Consider the following 15,126-nt stretch of genomic DNA (forward strand, 5'->3'; position numbering starts at 1 on the left):
ATATTTCTACTGCAAACACATACTGTATACAGATATTGGGCCTGCCATTGTGACATCAAAATTCAAAGCCATAATCATTTGCAGAAAAAATTATTGAAGTTTGAACAGTGAAAGTAGAATACTAATAATAGATATATGCCAACCAGGATATAATTGTGTGTGTGTGAGAGAGAGAGAGAGAGAGAGAGAGAGAGAGAGAGAGAGAGAGAGTGGGAGCAGGTGGGGAATACAGAAAGAAGAAAAAGAGAAGAAAGATAAAAAAAGAAAGTAAAAATAGAAAAGAAAGAACAAAAAGAGTAAGTGCTTATTCATATAATATAATAACAATAAAACATAAGTGATCACGGTGATCTCTCCAGTTGTTACTGTAGTTATCAATAAACCTTCATTTTGGTTCTCAACAGTGAAGATAAGCGAGTCCCTTGATGTTATGGCAACCATGTATTTGGCTTTTTTGATCAGTATACTATGGTACCCCTCTTCCATAATATCTTAGCCAAGACCTTGCTTTTCATTTTAAAGGTGAGATCATTGGAGCAATTTCTCCATAATCTTATAAATTCACCCTTCAGGACATCTTGTATTGGTTGTGGAAAGTGATGTATTTTGTAGTGAAGAAGGCTGTTGTTGCAGTTGGCTTCCTATATAGGTGAGAAAAGAGAGTGCGCTCATCATAAATATTAAGTAAAAGGTCTAGAAAATTAATGGCATAGGTGAATTTCCTGTTGCGCTTCATCATGAAGTCATGGAATTTCTGTTCTGTTCAATTCCAAATCAGTAAAATGTCATTTATATAATGAATCCACATTGGTATAAGTGTGAAAAAATAATCATTGGCATCATTGAAGACATAAACATGTTCCTACCACCATATGAACAGATTTGAATAAGTGGGTGAACGTGCCATTCCCTGGTTTGGAGGAAAAAATTGTTATTGAAAACAAAATAATTCCTGTTTAGTATGAATTCCAGTAAATACAGAATTAAGTTTTGGAAGTCCGATGTCTTTTCTCTATCCTGAAAAAAAATGATGGCTTCCATTCCCTGTAGATGAATGCTGATGGTGTAGAGGGATTTGATGTCTATACTGGCTAGCATGAGTTCATTGTTCAGTACGGGGCTGTTTATACTCGTGAGAAAGTCTGCGGTATCCTGGGCATAAATGGTAAAGTGGTCACATGACGCCTGAAATGTTATCCACAAGGATGCTCACCTGTTTGGAGAGTCCCTGTATACCAGACACAGTTGTCCTCCCCGTTGGGCCGGTGAGATATTTATACATCTTTAGCAGGAGGTAAAACGTGGGTATCTTGGGGTGGGCTACATGGAGAGATACATTATCAGGTTTTGTTATAATGCCGACTGCTTTGGCCTTATTGATGATCTGATTATAGAGGATGGAGAAATTCTCAGTGGTGTTATAGGTAATGTGTCGGTAACACAGTTTATCCTCTAATTGATGTTAGGCTTCCTTGAGATAAGGGTGGTCTCTGAGCACTGCAGATCCCATGTGGTGCCATATAAATAAAGGATAATAATAATAATAATAATAATAATAATAATAAGTGGAAGGTGATAATGCACTAGCCAATCAGCTACTAAGTGCAATTTTTCAAACCCATAATGATTGGCTGGTGCGTTATCACCTTCCACTTATCACTTCTTTATCACTGCTTTATCACTTCTCCAGGCTTAGTACATCTGTTCCATAGTTCCCAGATACTTCAGGGAACTGTCTGTCTCCTTGAGGGCACATGCGCATGTCAGGGGGTTTTCCCGAGTACATAAAACCCCCCTGGATGCCGATCCATCAGAGCAGCAGACCGATTTATTTTATACATCTTCACGGAGCCTTTTGCAAGCTCTAGGACGATCTCCCAGTGGTGCTTTGCAAGAGAGCTGGCCGGATGTGACAGTAAACAAATGGATGTGTCTATATTCCCTTCGTGATCAGGACCAGGAAGTGACAGCACGAGAGGGCCAAAGACAACTTCCGCCTTTACAGCACCTTAATGTTTTATGCATTCTCCATTGGTGTGAGGTTTTTTGTTTTATCTATGCACCATTGTACCCTTGCAGGCTCACCCAGCTCTGCTTCTCTGCCTGTTCTGGCCACATCAGTAAGTGTGTATGCACTTGCCAATGCTGCCCTCCTGCTGGGTCCCCGCTGCTGCCAATATTGGCGTCCTCGGAGATTGGCTAGTGTGTACTAGCCTACAGCAGAGAGACAATTGTATATACCAGTGAGGGGAGCAGGGTATAGGTCAGGGGAGGAAAGGTAGACTTCTGCATTATCAGCATTTAGATGCTATAGTAAGTAAAAATAGGAAATTAACTCACCTAGAGAAGTTCTATAGAGTGAGAAAAGGAGCGTACCAAGAACAGACCCTTGAGGGACACCTACAGTAGGTGGAAGTGGTGGGGAGGAGGAGTCATGAGAGGAGACAGAGAAGGAATGGTCAGAGAGGATGGAGGATAGCAAGGAGAGGGCAGTATCACACAGACCAAGGGTGTAAAGGATTTGCAGAAGGAGCAAGGGGTCCACAGTGTCAAAAGCAGCAGAGAGGTCAAGGAGAATAAGCAGAGAGTAGTGGCCCTTGGAATTAGCAGAAAGGAGGACATTGCAGACATTCGAGAGGGCATTTTCAGTGGAGTGGAGATGATGGAAGCCAGACTGGAATGGGTCAAGCAGTGAGTGGGAAGATCGAAAGGCAGTAAGGTGGTTGTAGACAATACGTTCAAGGAGTTTGGAGGCAAAAGGGAGGAGAGAGATGGGTCTATAGCTTGAGAGTGTGTGTGGATCAATGGTAAGTTTTTTTTTTAGAATAGGGGAGACGAATACATGCTTGAAGGCAGACAGGACAGTGCCAAATGAGAGGGAGAGATTGAGGAGGTGGGCAAGATGGGAACAGGCAGAGGAAGAAGAGGAGGCATGAGGGTATAGGGTCAGGTGGGAGGTGGAGGGGGGACAAATGATTAAGGGCCATGACTTCCTCACTATATACATGGGAGAAAGATGTCAGAGTTAGTAAGTGGGATGGGGATGAATGGCAAGGGAGATGTGGTGGCTGTTTGCTGATGGTTTGGTTGGATGTGATGTCCTGACATATGGAATCTATTTTGGAAGTGAAGTAAGTGACAAACCCAATAGCAGAGATTGAGGAGGGTAGCCGAGGAGGGGGACGACAGAGGATGGAGTTGAGGGTGTCAAACAGGCGCCAAGGGTTTGAAGACTGGAAGGAGACGAGGTTCTTGAATTATGACTGTTTAGCAAGGGAAAGTGCAGCACTGAAGGATGAGTGCATAAGTTTAAAATGGAGGAATTCTGCCATAAAGCCCTCAGCAGTACGTGAGCATTATTGCAGATATCTGGAGCATTTGGTGTGCCAGAATTCAGGTATTGATCTGTGAGAGTGAATGATGGTTTGTGGTGTGACAGAGTTAAGAGCAGAAGTAAGTGAAGCATTGTATAGGTAAGAGGCTTGTTCAGGGCATGAGAGAGACAGTATAGGAGAGAGAAGAGAGTCGAGCAGGGAGGATAGGGAAGTTGTATTGATAGACTCAATGTCACTTCTTTTTCACTGTTTTGTCACTTGTGCAGGCTTAGTACATCTACCCCTATATTAGCCAACAAACAATTTATTATTGGTTGTCTTGTTCAGAATCTTCTTCTACCCATGAATTATTAACTTCTGCTGAGGAACATGAAGCCATAGAGGAATTTAGAGGAGCTTTAACGACACCAACATTTTCTGAACCCTCCACAGATCAATGACTTAAATGCAAAAGAAAATTCCCAAAAAACATCTGTTCAGAAGTGAGTATATTAATTTAATTTTTACATAAATAATATTCTAATAAAAAGAACTAGGAGATCTTGAGCATATAATATACACAATGTTAATGAGTAGAACAGAAAGCCCTTAATTAAAATCAAAGAATGGCCTGATGTTATGATAAAACCTTCAGATAAAGGGTGCAATGTTGTATTATGGCCCACAGAACTATATCTCAAGGAAGCCTAACATCAATTAGAGGACAAACTGTGTTACCTTTATCACCACTGAGAATTTCTCCATCCTCTATAATCAGATCAACAATAAGGCCAAAGCAGACGGCATTATAACAAAACCCGATAATGTATTTCTCCATGTAGCCCACCCCAAGATATCCACGTTTTACTTCCTTCTAAAGATGTATGAATATCTCACCGACCCAATGGGGAGGACAATTGTGTCTGGTATACGGGGTCTCTCCAAACAGGTGAGCATCCTTGTGGATAACATTTCAGGCATCATGTAACAATCTTACCCTTTTATGCTCAGGATACCACAGACTTTCTCAAGAGGATAAACAGTACTGAACAACAGTGACGTGTGGTGGGCTGAGGCAGGTGAGGCAAAGCCTTTCCTGTCATACTAACGTTTGTGCAAGAGTTTTGACTGAATAAAGTATATGAAAAATACAAATAATTTGTTTGAAATATCTTGTTTGCATTATTCTAATCATTTTTACAGCCAAAACTATGGAGTAAAAAGTCTATGGCAGGTGAGGCAGTGCCTCACTTATCTATCTTTTCAGCACATCTCTGATTAAAACTCACCAGATTTCCAGGAGTTTATACTGCTGCACCTGTGTGTAATGCCCACATGTACTCTTTGACTCATATATTGCATGTAAATCTGGCTCTGGGGCTGGCCAGTGCCTCCTGAGCCATTTAGCTCACCGCACGTCCCTGCTGAACAATGAACTCATGCTAGCCAGTATAGACCTCAAATCCCTCTATACCATCAGCATTCATCTACAAGGAATGGAAGCCATCAATTTTTCTCAGGGTATAGGAAAGACATCGGACTTCCATAAGTTAATTCTGGATTAACTGGAATTCATACTAAACAGGAATTATTTTGTTTTCAATAAAAAATTTTACTCCAAACCAGGGCACTGCATGCTCATTCATTTATGCAAATCTGTTCATATGGTGGTAGGAACATGTTTATGTCTTCAATGATGCCAATGATGAATTTATCACACTTATACCAATGTGGATTCATTACATCAATTACATTTTTCTGATTTGGAATGGAACAGAACAGAAATTCCATGACTTCATGATGAAGCGTAACAGGAAATTCACCTATGCCATTCATTTTCTAGACCTTTTACTTAATATTTAAGAAGGGGGCAATCTCTTTTCTCACCTATATAGGAAGCCAACTGCAACAACAGCCTTCTTCGCTACAAAAGACATCACTTTCCACCACCAATATAAAATATAAATCATTTGATGAGGCGCTTCGTATCGTGGAGGGCTGTGGTCTGGGGGCTCTCATGGGCAAGATAGATGTTGAGTCGGCATTTCATTTACTTCCCTTATATCTGGACTCATTCTGGTATATGGGGTTTTGCATAGGGGCAGACTACTTCATTGACAAATGCTTGCCTATGGGGTTTCCTGGTCGTTTTTCGAGAAGTTTAGCACATTTTTGCACTGGTGTGTGGAGTCTTCTTTGGGAGGTCATGGTATAGCTCATTACCTTGATGACTTCTTGTGCATCGGTCCTGCGAACTCTGGGCATTGTGGTAAGCTTTTGTTCAACTTGAAGGCATTGTTTTTTCATTTTGGGGTGCCTGTGTCTGAAGATAAAACTGAAGAGCCTCTCTCTTGTTTGTCATTCTTGGGTATCAAGATTGATACCATGTTGCCAGGTCAAGGTAGCGAAGTTGTGGGAAAACATCAGGCAGTTTCAAGCATCTCGGAAGGTGACACTGTGTCAGGTGCAATCACTGTTAGGCTTGTTAAACTTTGCTTGTAGGGTGATCCCCATAGGTCTTTGTTTTGCCGGAAGCTGGAGTGTGTCATGTCGGGTTGTGCTAGGCTACACCATTGTATTCAACTCTCCTCAGAAATTAAGAGGGATTAAGTGATCTGGGTCTCGTTTCTGGAGGAATTCAATGGCATGCAGATATGGCTGGATACATAAGTTGACAATGTCGAATTGCAGCTATTTACGGACATGGCAGGATCCTTGAAGCTTGGTTGCTACTTCAATGGAGCTTGGTGCGTCATGCCCTTGCCCCCGGAGTGGTGTCGTAAGGGTTTCACCAAAGACCTCCTACTCCTAAAACTCTTGCCTATCAGGGTGGCTTTGGAGGTGGCTTCGCAATAGCAGCATTTTATTCAGTTGTGACAATCTGGGTGTGGTGCACGCTGTGAACAACCAGAGGGCTAATTCGGTCATCGTTTTGTGAGTTCTGGGGCAGTTAGTTCTGTAGTGCCTGCCCTTTAGTGTGTTATTTCGGTCGCAGCATGTGCCGGGGATGGACAACGCAATTGCTGATGCATTGTTGCGGGGCCAGTGGGCTAGATTACGGTCCTCGGCTCCGGAGACTGATATTGCCAGGGTTTGCTGTCCCTCTTATGTTTGGCAGGTTATCGAGCCGGCATGGAGGGGTTAGCAGAGCGTTCCACTGCCCTAAGCACTCTCAGGGCCTACCGTCATTCTTGGGCTGAGTGGGAGGAATTTTCTCATGGTCATGGGCACAGAGGTAAGAGTGGAGATTGGCTGATGCTTTCCTTTATATGACAACTCTATGTCTATGATAGGTCTAGGGCAGTGGTGTCTAGGTATCTTGCAGGGATATAATTTTTCGCCAAGCTGTGGGGGCTCCCAGATTTTACCAAAAGTTTTTCCTAGCTTAGACGATGAAAGGGTGGGCACATCTGGCGCCCATCCCGCCTTACAGGAGATATCCTATTGATGGGTCATTCCTATCAGCATTGTTGTGTGCAGTGTCTGGCTTGGTCGTATCCTTTTTTGAGGCTTTCTATTTCAGTTAGCCTTTTCCATGGCCTACCATGGGGCTTTTCGGGTCTCGGAGTTGGTCGTGTTGTCCAAATGGAGGGATTTGGCCATGCTCCGGGAGGATGATGTGGAGGGTGAGAGGTCCTTGCTGTGCAGGCTGCATCGATCTCAGACTGACCAGCTAACTAGAGGTCGTGGGTCATGATGGTTTAATCATTGGATGTTCAGGTTTGCCCGGTAGCTTTGGCTTCCCAGTATGTGGATGTCCGGCCCTCTTCAGAGGGTTCTTGGCTTCTGCACTATGACGGGTTGCCACTGACGAAGTACCAGTTCGGGTGGATGTTGAGGTGCAGCCTGATCAGCATAGGTCTTTAACTGCTGATTTTGGGACCCATTCATTTCGGATCAGGGATGCAATGTCAGCAGCATCTGCTGGATTTCTAGCGGCGGAGGTTAAGTCTCTGGGCCACTAGAAATCCTCCAGTTATAAACGATACATCCAGCCCTGAGTCTTTCTGTTTTATCGTGTGCATTTTATCGCTTACTTGAATTGTTGGTTGTTCATTGTTGGTGTGTAGTGTCATGTTCGTCTTCCCCTGTCCTTCCAACTTGGGGACTCGGGGACTAGCTACCCGCCACTGTTGGCAGTGGTGGGTTCAGTGGTTTTTGACGCTTTTTACTTATCTGACAGACTTAATTCGGCTCAATGATTACTTATTCGGCTAATTGGACTTGAATTTTATGTCACTCAGAAGGTTTTATGTTTTTCCTCTGGCAGAGTTTACTTGTGTTTCCCCCTGCAACCCATCACCGCCCACTCTCTCTCCACCTTTTATTTTGTTTGCCTGTCCTTATGTCTATTACTGATGCTTTGATTGGCCTGAAGCTTGTTTCAATCAGCTTTGCCGTAGTTCAAACTTTTTCTTTCTTTTGGCAGATCCTCGTGTACTTTCATGCAATTTGTTAGGAAGCACCTGTGTTCTGGAAGCAGACACAAGGTGTTTGGCGTGACCCAGAACAGAGGCGTGGAGTCTAACACACTGGGGGCTGTTCAACAGGGAACTCCACAAGGGGATTTGTGATTCACTGCCCCTGATGTGCAGGTCGCGGCCCCCTGCCTGGGTCACTTGGTATCTGCACAGGAGTCCACAAGGTATTACCAGAATAAATTACCTGGAGAAATGCGGCTGGTAAGGCAGGGGTTAATTGCAGAGTGACTGACACAGCAGGGCTAATGGCAGAGGTTTGATGAGAGCTGAGCTGGGTCACAGAGGGGAAATGAAACGTGCAGGCTGTAAGTTCTGGATAGCAGAGCTGGAATTTGGCAGGATTCTCAGGGGTTTGTTTGGAGTCTGGATAGAGAATTGCAGGCACTGAATGGAGATGAACATGCAGAAAGGTCTGAGTGATTAGGCTGCTGTTTGCAGAACTGGACAGGTGCAGGATTACTGAGACAAGGTGCAGGACTGGCTGGAATGGTGCACAGATATCTTGAAGCAGGGATTCCAAGGCAGAAGGACACACTAGATATATAATTGTAGTAGATACAGGTCCAAGATGAACTGGGTGCAGGACTGGCAGGAATACTGGGACCAGTTACCGGGACACAGGAGACTGGGAACTTGCACAGCGTGCAATGGCCACATGCCGAGCTCACAGGAACAGGCTCTAAGGAGTCCAGACTAGAACCTGACTCTCTCTGATACTGAACTCTATCACTGGCACGGTGGTATGTGGATACTCCCTAGTTAAAGGGAGACAGACCAATCACATGTCAGGCTGAAGTTGCAGGTAATGAGGTCCAGGTGATCAGTTGCTAGGAAATGAGAACAACAGAAGGGAGCAGCCGGATCCAGGTGCTAATCAATACAGAAAGCAGAACTGACAGATTTGCAGCTGCTGCACACATATTTCAATGTTTTATTCATTTATTAACCTATTCCTTCTTTTCTTCTCTTTCCCTATAGGATGGGTAGTTGATAAGTGTACGGAGTGGGTGGTCTGTCACTCCTTTGTGTTCTGAGCATGTCGGTTCATGGCCTCAGAGGGGGCACAGTGTTTTTCGCAGGCTAGTGAGATTTGATGGTTGGGCTGACGTGGAATGTTGTGGCAAGATCTTAAGGTGAGGTTATTGGCACAGGCCCAACAACACGGTATCCCTATGGTGTTGGTGCTGCATTTTGGTGGCAATGATTTGGGTAAGAGGACGTTGTTGGATTTGCAATGTTGTATGTTGAAAGATTTGTCTTGCATCACCGAGGCTTGGCCTCGTTGCACTTTGATATACTCGTTTATTGTGCCGAGGTTATGTTGGCGTGGAGTACCTGATGGACAACCTATCAATGAGGCCAGGAAAAAGATGAATTCGGTGGTGGCGAAGTGGGTGTTGGTCCACGGTAGTGCAGTGGATCGTCATGATAGTATCATGTACCATTAGGATTACCTTTTTTTGGTCAGACGGGTGCATTTGTCTAAGGAAGGTTTAGTGATTTTTTTGGAGGATCTCTTTTTGGTTTTTGATTCGGTAAGTTGGGTGTATGGTGGCGGTGCAAGCTGTCTGTAGGCAGAGACTTCACTGTTGGCAGAAAAGAGTGGCAGGTTCACTGTGTTGGAGTTATTAGTTGCCGGTTTAGTCAGTTCTGGTGTTTGGATGCGCTCACCTTCGTTGACTGTTGTATCTGCTGGATCACCCTACTGAGGGCAGCGTCATCACCCATCAGGGTGGGTAGTCAAGCTAGAAGGTCTGAGTGGATACCTATGTTTGACTGGTAGTTAGGTTGATTTTAAATATTGGGTTAGTTTGAGTAACTTGGGGTTTTCTGTTGGAATTTCAGCCGTTCTTTTTCTGGCCACCATACTCTTATTCTTTAGATTTATTTACTGTATTCTTCTCTTGATTACATTTCTTCTATTTATTAGACTAATTATTAAATAGCTAACAATGTTCTGCCAAATATAAGTCTCTGTGTCGTTATTTTAATAGTATATGTCGTATTAATTGTCTTAATGGTATGCAGTGTGGTTCGGCCCTCAGCCGTTAGGAGGTTTATTAGTATTCTACTTTCACTGTACAAACTTTATTTTTTTCAAACAAATGACTATGGCCCTGAATTTTACGTCCACAATGACAGACCTAATATCTGTATACAGTGTGTGTTTGCACTAGAAATATTTTAATTAAATTGCTTAAATATTTGACAATATTTAAATATAAATTAAGAAATAATTAGTATGATGATTTATTTTGCTTTAGGAGATGATCACATGTCACCTGCATTCCCATGGCAGCTCCTGAGGCTGATAAACCATCATGTAATAACACTGACATCCTGGTTACTGATGAATATAAATAACTAGATCCTAGTGAATATAAACAGAATTCCTGAGCCAGTAAATGAATAGACGTGAGCGTCAGACAGCCTGTGACACAGTAATACAAGATGGATTCCAGCGCCCATAAATTCTATCCTGTACAAGGCATTGATTCTAGAGAATATCTGGAAACATATTTTTCTAACAAACCAGACATGGTCTTTGGAGATGATTCACTTAAATTTCCAATGGAATGTTTACACCGTGCTTTCAGTGAGGGTATGTATATTATACTGACAGTATGTATACTATACTGACCTACTTACCTTAGTGTGAGTGATTGCATGTACATGATTGTGTGTTATGTAATATGCACTGTATTCTCTAATGTGGCAGGGACTGATGTGCATGACAAATATATTCTCTGTACAGCGCTGTATAAAATGCTCGGACTATAGAAATACATTGTAATAATGATATTTTATGATGTATCTAAGATTATATATTTCTATGCAGTTGTTAAAGTGAAGAATTACTTTTTTAATTTGCTAAATGCAATGCTTATGAGTCTGTGTTTGATGACGGAACATGACTGTGTACAGTACATACTGATTGCCATTGAGTGTTAGGAATATACATCATTCTATCTGTCCACTGACATGTCTATGTAACATACAGTACTGTACTGTACAGTGAAGTAGTTCTTGCACTATAGTGTATTTCAATGGAGACCTCTCACATGTGCAATGGTGATTCTTGCATTAGAGTATTTTATTAGACACCTCATGCATGCATAACAGTGATTTTTAAAAGCAAAATCTGGTGGATGATCACTGGTAATACACTCGCCAGTAATGCCAAACACAAGGGACTGATAGATGAGCGGGGCTCCATAAATGCCAGAGATGGATAGATGAGAGAAGCTCCATCTGTATGAATTACATCATTAGATCTGCCCACTGACGTACTGTAGTTACAGTGTACTGAGGGAGGATTGAAGAACCCTGTGTAATCACACTGTCAGATGACAAGGACTAGCAGGGACAAATTGAGCACTTGAAATGGCCTCAGACAAGACCAACTAAAAAGTAGGTGGGGTTGACCTCGGCCAACACTAGGATTTTTGTAACCCAGGACAAGGCAGCAATTTGGCCCCCCCTTTCTGACATTAAATTAATATCATTCCTCCTCCCTACCATACTTTAGACAGGACAGAGAGCACTGCAAACAGAGGGGTCTTACAGTAGGGTGGGGGGATCCCTGGCAGTGATGATATCCCCAGGTCTTACAGTAGGGTGGGAGGATCCCTGGCAGTGATGATATCCCCAGGTCTTACAGTAGGGTGGGAGGATCCCTGGCAGTGATGATATCCCCAGGTCTTACAGTAGGGTGGGAGGATCCCTGGCAGTGATGATATCCCCAGGTCTTACAGTTGGGTGGGAGGATCCCTGGCAGCCATGACAATCCCAGGTCTTTCTACAGGGTCACAGGATCCCCAGCTGCACAGCACCAGACCCAAGACATGAAGCAGGATCTCCTCACCTATGTGTAGCCACCAGCCCATGTGCAAGCTACTGTAACTCACCAGCTGGTTCCCTTGTCAGATGTAATTTCTGGTTACACCATCTGGGTCCCCCTCAGAGCTCAAAGTCAGGGCAGTGGCAGAAACAGGGCCACCATGATGCTACCAGAGCAGGATGTGGGACTATACCATCACTAGGGAGTACGGAGTAGAAGATAGTTTAAGTAAGAGAAGGAAAATCACATGAGGGTAAAGGGCCCTGCTCATGAGAGCTTACATTCTAAATGGGAGGGGCAGACAGACAAGGGTGACACAGATGGGGTAAATAGTGAGTGTGGGAAAGAAAGCCTAGGAGGAGAGTTTGCTGGGCTTGGTAAAGAAGTAAAGAAACAGGTGCAGGGTGTATAGTTTTAGCCCCCCTTAAGCTGCATGGTCCCCATAACAGAATGAAAAACAATGCTCAAAGTGCTTCCTACCTAGAGTAGAGCTGAGATGGGAAGGGCTGGCAAAACATATGTGGGGCCCAGAAGATACAGGAGGTGTGGCCAAATCCTGGTGGTTTGGCCATGCACCTCTTAAAAAAATGAACGAAGAACACTATGTATATACACTATGGACAGGAGCATTCATCCCCCTCACCAGCTGGCCCAGGCCTCTGCCAGTTCCCTCGGACAAGCCTGTGCCCAGGTAATGAGTTTCTAAATCTGTTTTTGAAGTGCTACAATGCAGCGGCAACACTTTATTTCCATGCCAAGTTCTCTTGTGCTTCTCATACAGACTCATTTGCACACAGATATACAAGTGTTGTATATCATATTAATCAGCACACTCTACTGGTACGTGCTAGGTGCATTGCATTGTAATAGACACTAGCAGAGGGAACTGGTAACTCACACATGCCAGGCATCAGTGATATCTAAGTGTGGATGTTTCCTAAGAGGTTACATTATGGCACATTATGGACACTTCTGAGGTCTGTAATTGTCTGTGTGTATATACAGGAAAAGTGGCTCCAGTTACTGGAAATGCTGATCAAAGAGGTACTTACATACCTCATACATTACAGTGAAGCAGCATCAGGTGTGTTATGAGGAAGTGGCTTTCCTGTATCTAGGGATGTGCGGGTTCTCACTTGTTTTTGATAACCAATATGATAAATCTGGATAAATCCGAACTTGAAATAAATTTTGCAAAAAAAAAAAAAGAGTAAATCCGAACCCGCACACCTCTACCTGTGACAGGACATTACAGAATGATGTATAGAGTAGATGCTACATATTATATTACACTCTGTAATCACTGGAGTCTTTCCCTGCAGGTCACATTAAGGGAGACCTTTTGATTGACATCAGTATTGGATCTTTCATTCATCATCTCTATACAGCCAGTGGATATTTCAACCAGATCCTTGTGCTGAAGTGCTCTGAGCAATGTATTATGGAGCTGAACAGATGGATTAACACACGTACCGGAGCATTTGATTGGTCTCACATAATGGAACATATTAAATGCACAGAAGGAAATAGGTAAGAAAACGTATTTTCCAAATCATCTATCAGTGTAACCCAGTGTCAGTACTCAGTAACCTTCTCCACATGCTTCACACTGGGCCTCATTTATCCTGGGATGGAAGAAATATCTGTTGTACAGCTCATGCCATTGGGGGTAATTCAGATCTGATCACTGCTGTGTATTTTCCCACAGTGGGTGACCAGATCCTAACTGCGCAATGCATATACACCGCAATGCGCATGTGCGTCAGACAACAACAACAGGGATCGTAATTCAGCGACGGGATGGTAGGAAAAATCAATTTTCATGGGCGTACACAAGGTGATTGACAGGAGGAAGCCGTTTGTGGGTGGTAACTGACTTACTAGGAGTGCTCTGGAAAATACAGGCGTTCCCCAGCATTTTCAGGGAGGGTGTCTGACGTCAGCTCTGGTCCTAATCAGCCTGATTCTATTGCACTGGGGGAGTAAGTCCTGAGCTGCGCACAGACTGCACACACAGTATTATAGCAGCTCAGCGTACACATAGCATCGCACACTTACACAGCAAACATACATTCCCCGTGTAGTCTGTGACAACAAAACACGCAGCCCAGCGATCAGATCTGAATGACCTCCATGGTCTCCTGTTACATGTATTTCACCAGACTTAGCTAATATTACTAAACCCATTACTGGGGAACTCTTTCATTTGAAATAAACAATTTGCCCAAATCCCTTGGTTTCATTCATCGCCTAAATCCATATGGATTCTTCTTCTCTTCTCTCCTGAAGGAGAGCAATAGGTAATAATAACATCCCATTACTCAGGGAGATTACGTTGCTCTTTGCAGAATATAGACATGAATTAAAAGGAGCCTTAAAGCACATACCCGTCATGAGTCTGGCTGCAGTATGGGAAACCATTCTGTTGGCTGCTCGTTATTGACTTCTTGTGGTCAATGAATGAATATATTATTAAGTCAGATCAATGAAAGTACTGGCATCTACTTTTATAGGTGGGATGCAGCCAGTGGCAGACTGGGATGGGGGGCATGGTGCCATCTGCCGTCTTAGCTCCTGGGCCACCTGCAGCCACGCTCTGCTTGCACATGGCCAGATATGGGAGGCAGGAAGGAGGTAGGTAGAGAGGATGCTCCTTGCCTGGCCGCTCTGCACTATAACACAATAAGAGAAGCTGGCCAGACAGCTCCACCTCCCTGAGCTCCTCTCTCACTGACAGTCAGGTGTGACTATGCATGTGCATCGGGCTGCTGTGTGCGGCTGCTGAGGAGCTTGCCATTATCGGACAAGAAGAGCTGAGCAGCCATGTTAATAAATGGATCTCTAAATGAGGCAGCTATGGATGGTACAGTCAGGAAAATATGTGGCACCCCACCAAATAACACTTTCGCTTTTCATATTCACCGTGGAATGTGTTATTTGTACTCATATGTTCGTCTTATGTGTTGTTGTGGTCTATTTATTAATTAATTTCTACAAATGTATCTCATACAATGGGGACAGTGGACAGGAGAGTGGAGTGCTGAAAGTAGGGTGGTCCTGGAAAAGTTGGCCCCGAAGGCGCCTTGCAACTTTACATAATCAGACTATAAATATATTTTCACACCCCTGAACAAACACAATCAGCAGCCTTACACATAACGCCCACAGTAGTGAACTTTAAACATAATGTCTCCAGTATAGTGTGCAGTGCCAGATACACACATGCCCCCAGTAGTGCCAAATACACATCCACCCTCAGTAGTGCCAGATACACATTATATGCTCCCACCAGTGGCAGATACACATATGTCCCCAGCAGTACAGTGCCAGATACCATTATATGCCCCCAGCAGTGCCAGATACACATAATACGCCCCCCAGCAGTGCCAGATACACATTATACACCTCCAGCAGTGCCAGATAAATATTAGATGCCCCCATCAGTGCCAGATACACATGATATGCCCCTAGCATTGCCAGATACACTTTA

At 43.7% G+C, this 15,126-nt stretch overlaps 1 protein-coding gene across 1 annotated transcript in view; it reads left to right on the forward strand.

Moving 5' to 3' along the window:
* The first annotated feature begins 10,246 nt into the window (after positions 1-10,246).
* LOC135057465 (indolethylamine N-methyltransferase-like) overlaps positions 10,247-15,126 on the forward strand; it is a 78,451-nt gene continuing 73,571 nt past the window's right edge. Inside the window, exons 1-2 of the mRNA XM_063963353.1 lie at positions 10,247-10,397; positions 12,959-13,166. Coding sequence (XP_063819423.1) covers positions 10,247-10,397; positions 12,959-13,166 — 359 coding nt within the window. The remainder of the gene's footprint in view (positions 10,398-12,958; positions 13,167-15,126) is intronic.

Source organism: Pseudophryne corroboree, chromosome 3 (genome assembly GCF_028390025.1).
Source record: "Pseudophryne corroboree isolate aPseCor3 chromosome 3, aPseCor3.hap2, whole genome shotgun sequence".
Taxonomy (NCBI): domain Eukaryota; kingdom Metazoa; phylum Chordata; class Amphibia; order Anura; family Myobatrachidae; genus Pseudophryne; species Pseudophryne corroboree.